Source organism: Pelophylax lessonae, assembly GCF_965119305.1.
Source record: "Pelophylax lessonae genome assembly, chromosome: 10".
Lineage (NCBI taxonomy): Eukaryota > Metazoa > Chordata > Amphibia > Anura > Ranidae > Pelophylax > Pelophylax lessonae.
The window spans coordinates 162,799,106-162,815,960 of NC_138777.1; the positions used below are offsets into that span (position 1 = coordinate 162,799,106).

Here is a 16,855-nt window from a genome sequence, read left to right on the forward strand (position 1 = left end):
GTATCTGGTTGGGGCTCCTGCCAGGACCCCTTGTCCTGCCTTTGCCTGTTCTGAGGCCTGGGAGCCTCTTGGTGCCTCGCGGTGCCACCATTTTCTTGTAGCCTTTGTGCTGCAATGCATGGCGGCCATGTTTGTGTAGTGCAACGGCCATTTTGCAGTGGTTTGCTATGGAAAACAGCGACAGCCATGACAGTGGAGCCCTATGAGTGGCGATTTTGCTGGTGGGAGCCCCTCCTCATCCCCTGGTGCTGACTCCTGGATCCTTTCCTTTCCTGATCACCATACGTGCAGTGAAAATTCTCCTGGTGGCTGCAGTGCCTGGTTTCTGTGGGGTGGTGAGTCTGGTGGTGTCCCCTCCCTCTCTGCTGAGAATTGATTGGGGCTCTGTGACTGGCAACCAGGTGTGCTGCCTGATGGGTGGGGGGGTGTCCATTAGTAGTGTTTTACACTTTTTTGTGGGGTCCCCCTGGTGACTTACGGAGTCTTTTAGAGCACTTCTCCCCACCTGATCCCCTCTTTGAGGCCACGGGGCCCTCCGGTGGGAGCCCCTCCTCATCCCCTGGTGCTGACTCCTGACTCCTGGATCATTTCAATTCCTGATCCCTGCTCATGCAGTGCAGATTCTCCTGGTGGCTGCGGTGCCTGCTTTCAGCGGGGTGGTGAGTCTGGGGGGTGTCCTCTCCCTCTCTGCTGGGGATTAATTGGTGCTCTGTGACTGGCAACCGGGTGGTGCTGCTGCCAGAGCGGTGGGGGTTGTCCCTTAGCAGTGTTTTACACTTTTTTGTGGGTTCCCCCTGGTGATTCATGGAGTCTTTGGAGCACATATCCCCATCTGATCCCCTTTCTGGGGCTGCAGGGCCCTCCGGGTCCCATCCATCGATGCACTGACAGCGGTCCTGGATTCCCTTGTGTCCTGGGTGGAGGTGGCTTTTGGTGCGACGAGCTGGCATAAAGCACCCCCCACCTTCCCCAGCCTCATCTGTCTCCTCAGATCCTGAATCTGATTCGGCCGCCTCCGACGTGGGTCACCCTGCTCGGTCTTTGTTCACACGCCCTGAATCCTCAGATAGTGAGGATGATTTCTCCGCTTCTGAAACCGCATACGAAAAAGACACAGGCGGGCGCACCAATTGTATCTGTGCCTGAGACTTAAAGTTGGAGGACGCAGCTGCGGCTGGAAGGGAGGTGCAGGTTCCCTTTGGCACTCACGAGCCATCCAGAGCGGCAAAGAAGTTCCCTTTCCCTTCCTATTTTGACAGATTTGAAGAGTGGGGCCGACCAAAGTGTCCCCTTGGAGTCTCTAAGCGAGTTGCTAGGCAATACCCCGATATGAGGAGTTCCTTCTTAAGAAGTGCACTGTTCCATCGGTGGGGGACCCTCCGGTTTCTCAAAAAAACAAGGCAACCATGATTCCAGTTGAAGATTTCCCAGCCTTTAAGGACCCGACTGACAGGAAGGCCAAGGCTGTGGCCCACAATATGTACACCCTGGCTGGTTCGGCACTGAGGCCAGTATTCACCATTGCCCTGGTGTCACAGACTCTGACCGAATTGCCTAGGCTTTTACGCCATGACCTGGAGGGGTAGTAGCTCCCCCCCCCTGCCTTTGCTGAGCTGGCGAAACAGCTGGTCCAGGGGCTGCAGTTTATCTGTGATGCCTCTTTGGATGCTGCTTCTCTAGTGGCTCGACTGTTTCGGCAGTGGTCCTTCGGCGTGTCTTTTGGCACAAATGCTGGTTTGCAGACCAGACTTCTAAAAAGGCCTTGACTGATCTTTCCTTTCAAGTAGATTGCCTGTTTGGTGCTACCCTGGATGACATTATTAAACGTCTTATAGGAGGAAAGAGCACGTCATGTCATGGGCCCTCCTTCTCGGCTCATAAGTTGTTTCGTCCCTCAGGGTCGACTGACAAGGAATCTGAGCCCTTTGGGGCCTTCTCCGAAGGATCCAAGCAAACTTGGTCTGGAAAGTCAAGAGCAGGCTTCTCCAGACCTGCAGACAAGGCCCCTTCAGCAGGAAGGTGCACCCTCACCCGTATCTGGAGTGTGGAAACGTCTTCGCTGGTTCCCGTACCCATGGACTCACCTGGTACAAGTTGGGTCCATGAGGTCATTCGAAACGCCTACAAGATCGTGTTTCGTTAAGGTTGTTCTTCTGACATGCGACCGTCCCCGGTCTGCTTGCAGGCTCTTTTTGGGTCAGTGCAAGACCTTTTACTTTACGGGTGATAGTCCCGGTTCCAACTTTGGAACGTTTTTCTGGCGTTTTACTCAAACCTGTTGATGGTTCCCAGGAAGGAAGGCAAGGTGCATCCAATTCTGGACCTCAAGGCTTTGAACTGCTTTGTGGGGGTGTAGAAGTTCAGAATAGAGTCCGTTTGCACAGTGGTGGATTCCCTGCATCAGGGGGATTTTCTTGCCTCGACATCAAGGATACTTATCTTCACATTCCAATATGTGTCGGTCTCCAGTGCTTCCTCCACTTTGCCGTGGAAGAGGAAAATTATAAGTTTGTGGCATTACCTTTTGGTCTCACCTCTGCTCCTCGGGTTTTCACAAAAGTGTTGGCCTCGGTGCCAGCATTGTTATGCCAATGGGGGATCGCGGTACTGGGCTTCATGGACGTCCTCCTTTTGCGAGCAGTGTCTCCTACTGCTCTGGTGGAAAGCTTGGCAATCGCCATATGAGCTTGAGGGAGTTTGACAGAATTCTGAATTTTCAGAAGTCTGCCCTGGTTCATCCACAAAGCTGGGTCTGACTCTGAACTCGGCCATAGCCAGAGTGCTCCTTCCTCTGGACAAACTCCAGAAACTACAGGCTGCAATTTGTCTCCTGCTGTCCAACAGATGGTCATCTCTCCGGACTTGCATGCGGGTGCTGGACCTGATGGTGTCTACCATAGAGGCGGTTCCATTTGCACAGTTCCATAGGGAGATTCTGGCCCAATGGGACAAGAATCCGTAGTCTCTGGACAATCGGGGATCGAAAGACTCCCTGATATGGTGGCTTTGTCCTTTGGCGCTTTGGCTGGGAAAATCCTTCCTCCCCTTGTATTGGACAGTGGTTACCACAGATGCCAGCCTGTCCGGTTGGGGAGGCGTCCTCTGCAACTATTCTGCTCAGGGGATCTGGACACTGGAAGAGTCCAGACTACTGATCAGTTTCTTGGAACTCCGAGCGATCAGACTGCCTGGTGTTTCCAGTGCTTTTAAAAGCTGGGAAACCTACTTCTAGGAAGATCTACTATGTGGAAGATGTACATTGCGTGGTGTGAGTCTCTTGGGGTTCATCCTTGCTCTCAGATCTTGATCTTCCCTCAACGGGGGGGGGGGGGGGGGGGTTGAGCAGAGACTGGCCTTAAGTACTATCAGGGGTCAGGTGTCCTTAGCGGTCTTATTTCAATGGCCCTTGGTCACATTCTCCCTGGTGTGTACTGTTCTTTAGGGAGTTAGGCTCTTGACACCTCCAGTGCGGTCTCTTTTGCCACCTTAGGACCTCAATTTGGTGCTTTCAGTCCTCCAGAAGCCTCTTTTTGAGAATCTTCGGGAGATTTCCCTTCTTACACTGTCCAAGAAGGTGGCCTTTTTGGTGGCTTTCACCTCTGCGTGCAGGGTGACCGAATTGGCGGCGTTATCCTGTCATTCACCTTACTGGTGGTTCACAGTAATTAGGTGGTTCTTCGCCCCCGTCCCTCGTTTTTTCCTCAGGTTGTCTTAGATTTTCATTTGAATGAAGATATTGTGTTGCCTTCCCTGTGTCCCAGGCCAACACATCTGAGGGAAATTGCTTTGTATGCCTTGGATGTGGGCCAGGCAATTAGGGTATATCTGGCAGCTACGGAGTCTTTTAGGAAGTCAGACTCACTATTTGTGCTCACGGATGGGCCTTGGAAAGGGTTGTCCGTTTCCTCTGCGACCATTTCCAGATGGATAGACAGACGGTGGTTTAGGTCTATTCCATTCAGGGTCAGGTTCCTCCTTTCCCTGTCAAAACAACTGGAGCTCACCTAAAAAAAATACACCCTCAAAGAGGACCAGATCCTCTAAACAGCAGTCTGCAAATACCTTGCGGCCAAAGGAAGCCTCCACAGATGCCAATACAGCCACTCTGTGAACTCTGTGAAAGTGTGCACCGACAAAACAGCGCATTCTACTTGGGCGCTCAGTGCCTCCTGGGCTTTTGGTCATCAGGTGTCAGTGACGCAGGTTTACAAGGCGGCCTCCTGGTCGTCGGGAGCACACTTTCACAGAGTTCTATAAAGTGGCTGTGTTGGCAACTGCGGATGCTTCCTTTGGCTGCAAATTTTTTGCAGGCTGCTGTTTAGAGGATCTGGTCATCTGAGGGTGTATTATTTTTTCAGGTGAGCTCCAGCTGTTTTGGTTGAGCTCATGTTTACCTGGTTGGCTATAGTTATCCTTGGGACATTCTTTTTCGCTGTTCCCACCCCTCATGTTTAATACTGCTTTCTGACGTCCCAATGGTTAAGAAGATCAGGAGCTGTGCTCGTCAATGAACGAAAGAGAAAATTGAATTTTTGACTTACCGTAAAATCCATTTCTCTGATATTCATTGACGGACACAGCACCCATCCCTCTGTGGAGTTGTAATTCTACTGACACTGCTTGTAACAAAACTGAATACCTATAGCAGAGAGAGGGCGTATACCCCCCTGGGACTACCCATAGGCATAGCCAGACTTTTTTTCTGCTTAGTGTCTTACATCTGTAGGGGGCAGTATAACCCAATGTTTAAGACGATCAGGAGCTGTGTCCCTCAATGAACATCAAATGGATTTTACAGTAAGTCAAAAATCCAATTTTTCCCCATTTCTTCAAACCACATTATACCTTCACTTCCACCAAGGTTGGGTATTCTTAAATTGTATAGTTAAGCATCATGCATCCCAATGCTGTTAATAGGATTATTCAGAGTGAGCATAATGTTTAAGGCCATAACTCAGTCTTATGCTGATTTTAAATTTGGCAACACTTTTTGGTCAACTTGTGTTCTCTGATAACCAATCTGACATGGAAATCATTTCAATAAACTACATTTCGCACCATTTATAATAAACTTTTTTTTAAAAGTGATAACCTCCTTTAACATAAATAAATTATAGTAAGGTTTAGCCTGTGATTCTGCTGCAGTTTGGTAGTCATTGATTACTGTTACATTTTTAATCTTCCCGCAGAAACCTTGGACCCGTTCTGAGCAGAACTATTGCCCAACTTTACTGCACTAAGGAAGCATTGTCCTGATGTATCCTAATGGAACAATACCACATTCACTGTATCACATTACAGGATGCCTTCACAGAGTAATTACAGATAACAGACTGGTATCTATATCTCCTTGCAAGAGGTCATGTGTTTCCTATCCATAATACTTCTTACTAAATCAAATAATGTACTCAGTCTGCTCTTTCTGTTACAAACTGTGTAATTATGCAATTATGTGGGAGAATATGTTGTGAGATCTTTAATGTGATTTACTATATAGCATATGTAAATTAAAAGAATAGTTTACCCTTTCCAATAACTGCCTATGCACATAAGAGTCGCCTGTAAATAAAATAAACTGTTCGGCTTAGACTTAAGTTAAATAATGCCCTTGCTCTATGTGTAGGCCATTTTTGTACCTCATGAAGCCTTACTGAAAAACTGCATCATCCCATCCTGCCTTGTTGCTAGTACATTGCTAAGAGACTCCCAGCTGCTACTACTCATCTCTACCATCACAGGAGCGAGCTCACAAACACTGAGCTCAGAGCTTCTGTGTCGGGGGAGAGAGAGAGGGGGGGTTTGAATCCGAGAAAGAGCTGGCTCCTGTGATTGTGGAGTTGAACAGTAAAGGTTGGTGGTCTCATAATAACCTCCTAAAAATAAGGCAGTGCAGGATGATGCAATCTGTGGGAGTTTTTCAGTCAGGCTTCAGAAGGTATCGTAATGACCTACACCTATAGCAGAGTAATTGTTCAAATTTAGTGAAAGCAGGCACACATTTTTTTTTCTTTTTTTCTTTTCTTTTTCTTTTTTTTTTAATCTACGGGCACCCCTTACCTGCTTAGGCAGTTTTTTGGTAAATGTGAGCTCTGCCATTTAAGCCTGTAGGAAAAGATAATGATTATTTCAAGGCCTTAAACAGAATATTTTACTATGTGATCTTTGACATTTCAACAAGTTTTTTTCTGGTTTTCAAATGACTGGAAACTGAAACCTTTTCTACTGTGATTCATTGCTGCCTTTTTTTGCTTTGGACTCCGATTTCAAAAATGTCTTCCAATGACCAGCTACCAAGACATTGTTTGTTGGACATGGACTACCTCATCAAATATTGAAAACCAATGAATCTTCCCATTTGTTATCAATGCAGGCATTGTACATTTCACTTGGAAGCATGCATTTTGTACACGTTTGACCAATTAATGTCCTGAATACAATAATAAAATATATTTTGTAGAAATTTTGCGTTATAACTTTGATACAAAAAATGTTCCAGCTTAAAAAAAAAAAAAATTGGGGGCGCGGCTTGGCACAGAAGGGTGATGGCTGCTTGAATACTTCACTCTCTCCCTTCATAGTCCATTATTAGGCCTACAGGAGGTTCTTTTAGCTTAAAAATGGGGAAAACGTCAGGTAGCTCTTCCCAATCGAGGCCCCGGTCCCCTCGGCATCAGGGAATACATCCCACCCAGAATATACCGGAGCTTTTCAGAACACAGGATCGTGAGGCCCTAGTTCCCTCACAGGATTTACCTCAGAGCGCTCAGTAGCAAGCAGCAACAGCATTTACATCAAGCAGCAATACTGGCTCACCTCACTCTGACTGCCGCTCAGGTATGGATATGACCTCAATGAATGACCAACCGCTGAATTTAGGAGCACTTAGAACAGTTGCCTCAGACATAAAAGAGACTGCCATAGCCAACCTAAAACGGGAAGTACAGTCAATGGGCATAAAAATGGATAATTTAGTGGATGCCACAGCGCGTCATGAGACTGAACTACAATATGCCAGGAGATCCTCTCACTCATTCTGCCCAAATTCGTGAAATGCAGAGACAGTTGGAAGACCTTGATAATCGCGGACGTGGGCATAATCTGAGGGTCTGAGGTGTACCTGAAAGTAAAGTTAGTATCCTCACTCAGTCCATGACTGCCATCTTCAATGATATCCTGGGCAGACCCCTGGATACCCACATAGAATTTGAAAAGCTGCATAGAGCTCTAAGACCAAGGGGGAGAGACTCGGACCCCCTTAGAGATATAGTCTGCTGTCTTGTCAGTTTAAGGCTGAAGGAGGATATTCTAAGAAGAGCCAGAGACAGAATGGAAATTTTGTTCCGAGGAGTGGAGATAAAACCTTTTCAAGACCTTTCTCCAATCACCCTTCAGAAAAGAAGAGACCTACGACCCCTTTTGGAATTACTCAGATGCAAGTCAATCCCATATAGGTGGAAGTTTCCCTTCTGTCTGTCTGCCTCTGCCCAGGGTCACACAGCCTTTCTGAGGACACCTGATGATCTTAGACCATTTTGCGAAACTCTGCGTCTTCCTCTACTTGATTTGCCTGCTTGGACCTGCCCTCTTAATCCTCCTCCGATCTGACAGGTATCCTCCATGGATGCCATACCTGAACTTGACGAGATTACCTCCAGAAGACGCAGATCTGCCTCTCCCTCTACTCACCATCACTCCTCTACCCTCTCAGGAAGGAACTCCAGCCCGACTGCATCTCCGGTACATCGTAGACCTAGACGCTAAAATCTCAAGGCAGATTCCATTTCAGGCCATAATAAGGCAGCCTTGTTCACCTCCCTCTTGTGCTCCCACCATCTGGACTTAACCTCTGCTCTTTCAACCAGCACCATCATTACTGCATATGTCACAAGCTTCAGTTCCCTCCTTATGCCCCCCAGATTACCTCAGCCCCATTCACTTACCAGCTATATCAGATCAAACACCACTCGCCCTTAAACAATGCTGGCTTACAGTGCTGGAAAACCCCGGACCTCCTACAGAGACATAAATATACTCCCCTGTTCATCCAATCCAATGCTTCTTTTTTGCATCAGTTCCTAAGCTCTGGAGGATACAGCAACATGAGCCCTGTTTTCAAACTCCTCAGAGTGACCGTTATTATGCTGGATCCATCTCCACCAACAGGGACAGGTTCGAGCTTTGCAGTTCTTATTTGACCAGCTGTAGGTCCTATTGCATATTCATCCTCTTTTGAGATGCCACAAAAACTGTCTGCAGTCTCAACGGTCGGCTCTGCTTTAAAGATCCTTGCAGAAGCGAGCATTAGCTTATGATGCGATCCTTGCCCTCATCACTTTTCCCACGATAAGTCTCCCTTCTTCTGTCACCGATCCCCTAAAGGCAACACTTCGGACACAGAGCATAAGGCTTAATAGCAGGGAAGTGAATACTCACCATTTTTGTGCTTTTTTCTTTCTTTTTTTTCCTTTCTTTCATACTTGCTGTAGTTTAACATTTGTTGCCTGAGTCATAGCTATAAATGTTTACAGGATGATTTCTTTGATATGGTGGTCGAGGTTGGAGAATGGGGGGCCCCTAACCCATCATTTGTCTAAAGTTACTGTACTACTTGGAAAAATGTTCATTCTTTGTGGTTACCTTGTAAGCTGTGGGTTTTTTTTTTTTTTTCAGAAGGGGAAAAAGGCTTGTACGTCTCCCTCCCTGGATATAAAGGATGGGCCCTCTATTCTCTTTTCCTCAATGCTGTTATTCCTATTGTCGGTCTCCTGGCATAATTATATTGAGAATGACTTTATGCCAGACATCACTTGTACATTTTTCTACTATTTTTTTTATACACTTGCCATTTTTATGATTATCATAATAGGTGAGGTAAAGGAAATAAAGATAGTCATTGTGAACAATTTCTACAGTTAACGGTCATCTCGACTCCCATGCTGTGTGTTAACTCAGATCATACTTCTTGCTCTCTAATGAGACAGACTGGGTTATATATCTTTATGCTGTTGATACACAGCCTGGGAGCTGTTTAGAGAAGATCCGTTAATAGTTTGGTTGAACTATACACAAGCGTTTTAAATAACTGTATACATATTATCAAAATATCAAAAACATTTTTTTTTTGTTAATCCTTCAACACCTGCTATAAATATTAAGACTAAAGGATGGGCCTAACACCAACACACCCTGCATTTATGATAGATCTGAAGTATTCCTACCTCTCTGGAAAATCTGATGGGGGGCTCCCTCTCCCCTTCCCCAAACTGTGTTAAAATCTACATTATTGCACGTCTGAATTTACATGTTCTATACCTAGGATTGGTCCTAAACCTCACTCCAGAAACACTTAGATCCTGATGCTCCTGATATGCTACACCCCATGTTGCAGTCTTTCCCCTTCCATACCTGTTGACAATCTCCACAAATGATATTTCCTCGGACTCACTGGGAGTCAGTGCTTAACACAACCACACCTCTTGTACCTTCGACGTCTCCACACAACGATTATCCTATAGGATAATGTCGACTCACTCCGGTCTGTTACCCCGACCTCAGGTGGGTTATCGAAGATAATCACACTTCCGGAAAATTATCAAATTCCTCACTTATCTCCTAAAGTTGAGTGACACCCTTTCTCCTAGATCCAACCCTTGACTAAGCCTCCCCCCCCCTTTTTTTTATATACTACGCCTTCATCTTCTATTTATAAACTATGTCTAATCATTCACACGAAAGGAACATGGCCCGGGACCCTAATAACCAACGTAGCCTTTCACTTAAAATTATGTCCCTAAATGCAAAAGGACTTAATCTCCCCGAGAAGCGATCTCAAGTCCTCTCAACAGCTCGCAAGCTTAAATTAGACATAATTTTCCTACAAGAGACGCATTTTCGCTCTGATGCTATTCCCAAATTTTCTGCAAGCCTCTACCCTATTACTTGCTATCTAAACACCTGCAGTGGCAACACATTGATTCCCATATTGACGAAGATGGACGCTTCATTCTCCTAAAGGGACATATTAAGGGACAGATAATGACTATAGCTAATATCTATAGCCCTAATACCGCGCAAGTTGGGTTCTTCCGGGAATTTACACCCATACTAAAAGGATTCCAAACAGGTGTCACAATATTAGGGGGGGACTTTAACATTATCATGGACCCCATTTTAGATACATCCAACGGAAAGTCTTCCATGACTTACAGAGCCCTGGCGACAATTAAAAAATTACTCCAATCTCTTTTCTTACATGACACTTGGCGAACCCTTCACCCACAAGATAAAGACTATACATACTTCTCCCCCCCACACAACAAATATTCTAGAATTGACTATCTTTCTCTCTCAAGATAAAGACTATACATACTTCTCCCCCCCCCCCCCCCCCACAACAAATATTCTAGAATTGACTATCTCTTTCTCTCTCAAAAAGATCTTCCTTCCTTATCAGCGACCTCCATAGAAGATATGCTCATTTCGGACCACCACCCAATCACCATGACTTTATCCCTACCAGAAACCACATGCCATACCAAAATATGGAGATTAGACTCCTCCCTACTAACCAAAGAACAAGATATTGACTATATTAAGACGAATATACAAAACTTTTTTGTCTACGATACCCCAGATACCTCTCCCATTTCCCAATGGGAAGCACACAAGTGCACCATTCGAGGTGTCCTTCTAGCTATGAAGGCTACTAGAAACAAAGCGAGACAGGCAGAAATGGAAAGCCTTCTTAATAAAATTTGCTCTTTAGAGTGTGCTCATAAACAATCCAGGGCAACCCAAACTTATCAGGAACTAGCTCAGACTAGAACAGCTCTGCGAGAGCCCCTGGACCGCAAGTATAAATGCCAAATAGTGCTATCACAAAAAATTTTCTATGAGCACAGCAACAAATGTGGTAAATTCCTGGCCAGATGTATTCAAGTGAAAGGTCCTAATTCAGCCATTCACTGTATCAAAGATCAGGACTGAATATCTCATGTAAACACCCCAGACATCGCCAAACAATTTGAGAAGTATTACCACAACCTATACAACTTGCAGAACACAACCCTTTCACCTCACGAAACTTCGGGCAGATCTCGCCTAATACATTCCTTTCTCTCACAACACTGCCCCAACCCAATCTGCAGTGATGAGGCGCAAGCACTTGATAATCCTGTCTCAGAGCATGAATTCGAACAGGCAATAAAACAACTTAAAACAGGCAAAAGCCCAATCCCAGACGGATTCTCAGCGACATACTATAAAACATTCCCAAACCTCCTTAGCACACAGTTCTTTAAGGCTTTTAATTCCCTTTCCTTGCCTCCTTCCGATACACATTGACTACTGGAAGCTCACATTACAGTGATACCAAAGGAAGGTAAAGATGCCACAACTGTCACTAACTATAGGCTGATTTCATTGTTAAATGTAGATATTAAAATATTCGCCAGGATTCTTGCAAACCGCTTACAACCTCTTCTACACAACCTTATTTCAACGATCAGGTGGGCTTCATCCCTGGGAGGGAGGCAAGGGACAAACTATTAAAGCCCTTAACATACATCATTGGTTAACCTCCAACAAACAATAAGGTTTCTTCCTATCACTAGACGCCGAGAAGGTGTTCGACAGGTTGGCCTGGGATTACCTTTCAGCTGTTCTTCGACACTTGGGTCTGCATAACAGAATGCTTTCCTTTTATTATGTCCCTGTGTGCTTCCCTGAGTGCCCAAATTGGGGTCATCGGCCACCTGTCGGATGCCTTCTCCATAGGCAATGGCACCAGACAGGGTTGTCCTCTCTCTCCAATTCTGTTTGTGCTCACACTGGAACCATTGCTGGGATGCCTAAAAGCTAATCTAAACATTAAAGGCATTACCACTGAGAAACAAACATTCAAACTCGCTGCATTTGCAGATGACATCTTGCTTTTTCTCCGAGAACCCCATATCTCTATCCCTAATTTACTTGCTGATTTCGACTTATTCCAAAAATTATCCAATCTGAAAATGAAGTCCCAAGCTTTAAATGTCTCCCTCCCGGCTGCCATAGTCCAACAGTGCAAATCTAACTTCCCTTTTAAATGGGAACCGAAAATGATTAAATACCTAGGGATCAACCTCACTACGAATTTAGCTAATCTCTTTGAGGAGAGCTTCGTACCAGCATTAAAAACCATCTCGGAAGACCTACGCAAATGGAGCAACTCCTACTTTTTTTTCATGGTTTGGGAGGCCAGCTCTGTTAAAAATGAATATCCTTCCGAGACTCCTTTACTGTACCTCCTTCAAGACTGATATAGAGCCTATGATCATTTAACCCCATGTGAGTTACTATTACTGTGTGCTTCCCTGGAATAAATTAATACTGCACTTAGAGGTGCTCTGCTTGTTTCTTCTTATGCTTCTTCCCACAGAGCTGACTTCCCTGTGCTGTGGAGCCAGCCCTTACTGCAGTCTTATATAAGATCCCTACTGGCACACTGGCACTTCCTTGTGACTTTTTTTATATACTACTATCGACTTGAATACCTCCCATGTTTCCCCATGTACAGTATATGATTGTTTAATATATATATTGTTAAATATATTATAAAACTTATATCAGACCTTTTTAATCCATGATTCATTTTATTGTCTGACCATTGTTTATATATTGGTTACATCCGATCCCCCTACAGAGGTGCCCAGAGCGCTTGCTTTTTATCCACTACACCCCACTCCGGATGGGAGGGGATATGTCCGGAGCGGAGCCCACCCGGTCCATGGTATGGTAAGTAAATGCAGCCCCCCCCCATATCCTTAGTGGTCTTGGGGGGGGGGGGACGTGGGTCCACTCCTGGGGATGATAGGACCCAGTACTTCCTAAAAGATCCCCCTGGCCCTGTGCCCTGCCTCCTTCCTTGCCCTCTGCCCTTATTGCAGTTTTCACCTGGGGGGGGCGCTATTGCTGCGGCGCCTGGCTTCCTGGGGGGGGGGGGGGTGAAAATGGTACCTTTTCCTGCTGGGTCTTGTAGATCCTCTGTGGCCTCCAATTTGTGGTCCCCTGACGGCATGGTGCGCAGTGGGGGGCCGCCATCTTTAGTGTGGGCATAAGGAGAATTTCTCCCCTTTGACCTGTATGGTACCGCCATTTTCCCTGTGCTTCCCATTGATTTGCATTGGCAGCCATTTTTGTGTAGCCCTTTGGAGCTATACAGGCAGCATGACCTTTCACATTCTATCCAGGCTGATGTCATATCCTGAGACTTTCATCTTCACTTCCTGCTGCACAGATTGGCTCTAGAGGTTTCTCAGAGAGGTGGTAAAGTACTGGGTGACTGTGGGCATATCCCTGCGCACTCTGCTATCTGCATATATTTAAGGAGACTCTGCATTCCGCAGTGATCGGTGGTGGGGACTGTGCTCAGTGCTCTTAAAGAGACAATCACTTCATAGTTTCCTCACAAATGGGTAATGTGCCACCTACAGGAGTAGACTAGGCAGTGAAACTATTTAGAAAAACATTTCACTAGACACACCCTTAGGGGCTATCCCCTCAGACATTACCCCCAGACACATCCAGCTTACTAATCCGTTTCTTGCTGCCTAGTGTTAGGAGTGGACCTAGGTTTCCCTGCTTGGACTCCGGTCTCAGTTTTTTATTTTCTTTGAGAAATGTTTCTGTTTATTTTTCCTTACTCACTATCGCTAGCTAGTGTCAGGGGGATCCTCCTGGTGAACTACAAGCGTTTGCCAGGCTGAGGTTTTGCACTGGATAATATAGATCCTTATGGTCTCCCTGCCTGGCCTATGAGCGTGCACAGGTTGTGGTCCGCCCAGGCCTCGCCACGACGGTGCCCTGACAGATGGGGATGAGCCTGCGAACGGATGTATCGCTGGGACGCATCAACCTGGAATGCCCTGAGTTGCAGCGTACCCTCTTGGCACCACTTAGGGTGGGAGATGAGCTGCTTCGGAGCGGAGCCCCCCGGTCCATGGTATGGTGAGTGATGCTGCGTCCCCTGTGTCCCTGTAACAGTCATCTGAAGGGAGGATGGGGCCCACTCCTGGGGATAGCAGGCTTTGTGTCTCTGCAAAGATCCCCCAGGCCTATCCGGACGGTCCTGCTCTCCCTGCTGGGTGCGCTCTAGCGGCATCTGATGCCTGGGGGGTGGTCTTGGGGTTGTTATCTTGTCCAGGGGGGGTCCCCTTAGGTGGTCCCCTGCGGTGGCCTCATTCCTGGGTTCCCTGTACGATTGGCGCCGTTTTCGTCCGCTATTTTGGCTGTGGGCATCAGGCTGACTTGCTGTGAGGGCAGCAGCCATTTTCCTGAGGTTTGGTGTGGCCATCTTTAGTGTGGGCAACCACGCGGTATGGGCGGTGGCCATTTTCCCAGTGTTTCCTATGCTTTCTAATGGGCGCCATTTTGTTGTAAATAGTGAACAAATGGGGATGTAGCGCTCGACAGAAATATATAAAATAAATACAAACATGTGAACCATATAAACCATATAGGATGATTTGTGCAATAAAGTATCTGGTGTCCAAAGCAATTAGATAATTGACAGCCAATATGGAAGACACAGACTTGATAGGGTGGTTTCCTTAGCAAAGCCTTCACCTTCACACGATCACCCAGTGGAATAACTATATGAGCCGCTTACCAGATTTAATGGACCCCTTGATTATAGGGGGTCAAATGCGCTGTGTACTCCAGTAAGGAACTCTAATGCATCTTGCTCCCATAAGTAGAGGTCATCACAGCCAGAGTCAGTGCCATAATCAGAAAGCCAAGCCATATGCAGGGATGAAAAATAGTCTCATGGTGCAGTATCTCTTATCAATCAAGCATTTATTTAAGACAAATTGCACTTGGGCAACTCTGCCTGCTACATTGGGCGATCGGTTGCACGGTCACCCGGTTCGGGTTTAAACAGACAATGCCATGGCTGTGGCTTACATCAATCACCAAGGGGGCACCAGGAGTGCCCGAGCGGCCAGGGAAGTGGCCGAGATTCTGACTTGGGCCAAGGTGCACGTTACAGCTCTCTCCACTGTTCACATTCCTGAAGTGGAGAACTGGCAGGCAGACTGCGTCGTCAGTCCTTGGATCAGGGGGAATGGTCCCTGCATCTGGAGGTGTTTCGCCTCCTGTGTGCCCGATGGGGGACACTGGACGTGGATCTGTTCGCGTCTCATCTCAACAAAAAGGTGGACAGGTTTGTGGCCAGGGCTGGAGATCCTCTGGCGGACGTCAGGGACACGTTGGTGGTACCTTGGCACCGGTATCGGCTGATTTTTTTTTTTTTTTTATTTATATCTTCATTGGTGATTTTTTATATATACATACATTTCAAACAAACATTGTCATGTTCTGACCAAACCCCACCCACCCTCCTCCCCCCAATTAAACCGATGACACAAAAAAAAAACGAAAATTTTTACACTTTTATGTGCACATTCCCAACATTTCTTTGTATGAAGATATATTCCATACTATATTACCATACACCAGGAGGGGTATGGGGACCGTCCCCCCGCAGCCTGAACCCGGCTCCGCCCAGGGTAACCCTCTCTTAAACTCCCTTTAGGAAGAATTGGCTTCCAAGTATTGCACCCAGGGCCTCCATCTCAACTTAACTTGATCCTCTGAATTTCCCAATATGGCGGACAGCTCTTCCATCCTAAAAATCTTGTTGACCTTCCCACACCACAACTCATAAGTTGGAATCACTGTCTGTTTCCAGAAAATAGGTATGCATGCCCTTGCATTCAACAGACGCAGAGTCAGGGACTTTCTGTAGCTCCGCACTGAGCTTCCTGTCAAATGCAGCAAGCACAACGCGGGGTCCTCTAGTATATCCACATTGGTTATATGTTTTATAGCCACTGCTATCTTATTCCAAAATGGCCACACTCTTTTACATCCCCAAAAAATATGGACCATATTTCCATCCTCCAATCCACACCGCCAGCATTTTCCTGAGACCGCCTCTTTTATTCTGTGTAATAGTGATGGGACTCTATACCATCTGGTTAGAATTTTATACCCTGTCTCTTGGATCTTACAATCTAGTGATGATTTATGAACTAATCTCAGGATCTTATTTATCTGCTCTTTTGACCACACGGTATTTAACTCCTGCTCCCATTTTTGGATAAACAGCAATTGTTGGTCTCCCTCATCTTCTGACAGTTGTGTATAGAACCTTGAGATCAGATGGCCCGTCGCTTTACCTGTTCTACACATATTTTCCAGGTCCGTTAGCTCTCGTGGTGCGTACCCTTTCCGCCGAACTGATCTAATATAATTATACAGCTGATAAAGGCTGAGATAATCTAACGATTCTCCTGCACCTGTCCTAAGTTCTTCTAGGGAGGGCATAGGCCCATTTTGCCATATGTCACATAGACGCCTTTTACCATCTTGAGCCCACCTATAGATTCTGGCATTTATACACCCCGGGGGAAAATCTGGGTTCCCCAAAATCGGTGTCATCGGAGATAGACCCGGGGCTACCCTCCAATGCGACTGAATTCTCTTAGTTTCTTTTATAGTCGCTCCCACTGTAGGATGTTTGAGAATAGTGTCTTTAGATTCGAACACCGACCATGGGGCTGGGGGGGTAACTGTCCCGTTTCCTCATTCTCTAAATCCACCCATCGTTTGGTACGTTTATTGCAGTGCCAGTCTACCACCCTTACTAAATGGACCGCCCTGTAATATCTCAGGATATCTGGGAATCCAATCCCACCTCTTACTTTGGGTAAGGCCAACGTCTGCATCTTAATTCTAGGGGATTTGTTTGCCCAAATATAGGCGCGGAGTATGCCCTTAATTGATTGAAAAAATTATTTTGGAACTGCTATTG

At 46.3% G+C, this 16,855-nt stretch overlaps 1 protein-coding gene across 1 annotated transcript in view; it reads left to right on the forward strand.

Annotated features, from left to right (window-relative positions):
* Window positions 1–5,380, forward strand: part of MUS81 (MUS81 structure-specific endonuclease subunit) — a 235,989-nt gene extending 230,609 nt beyond the window's left edge. Inside the window, exon 16 of the mRNA XM_082269643.1 lies at window positions 5,190–5,380. Within this exon, the coding sequence (XP_082125769.1) occupies window positions 5,190–5,256 (67 nt within the window). The 3' untranslated portion in view covers window positions 5,257–5,380. The remainder of the gene's footprint in view (window positions 1–5,189) is intronic.
* The last annotated feature ends 11,475 nt before the right edge of the window (window positions 5,381–16,855 follow it).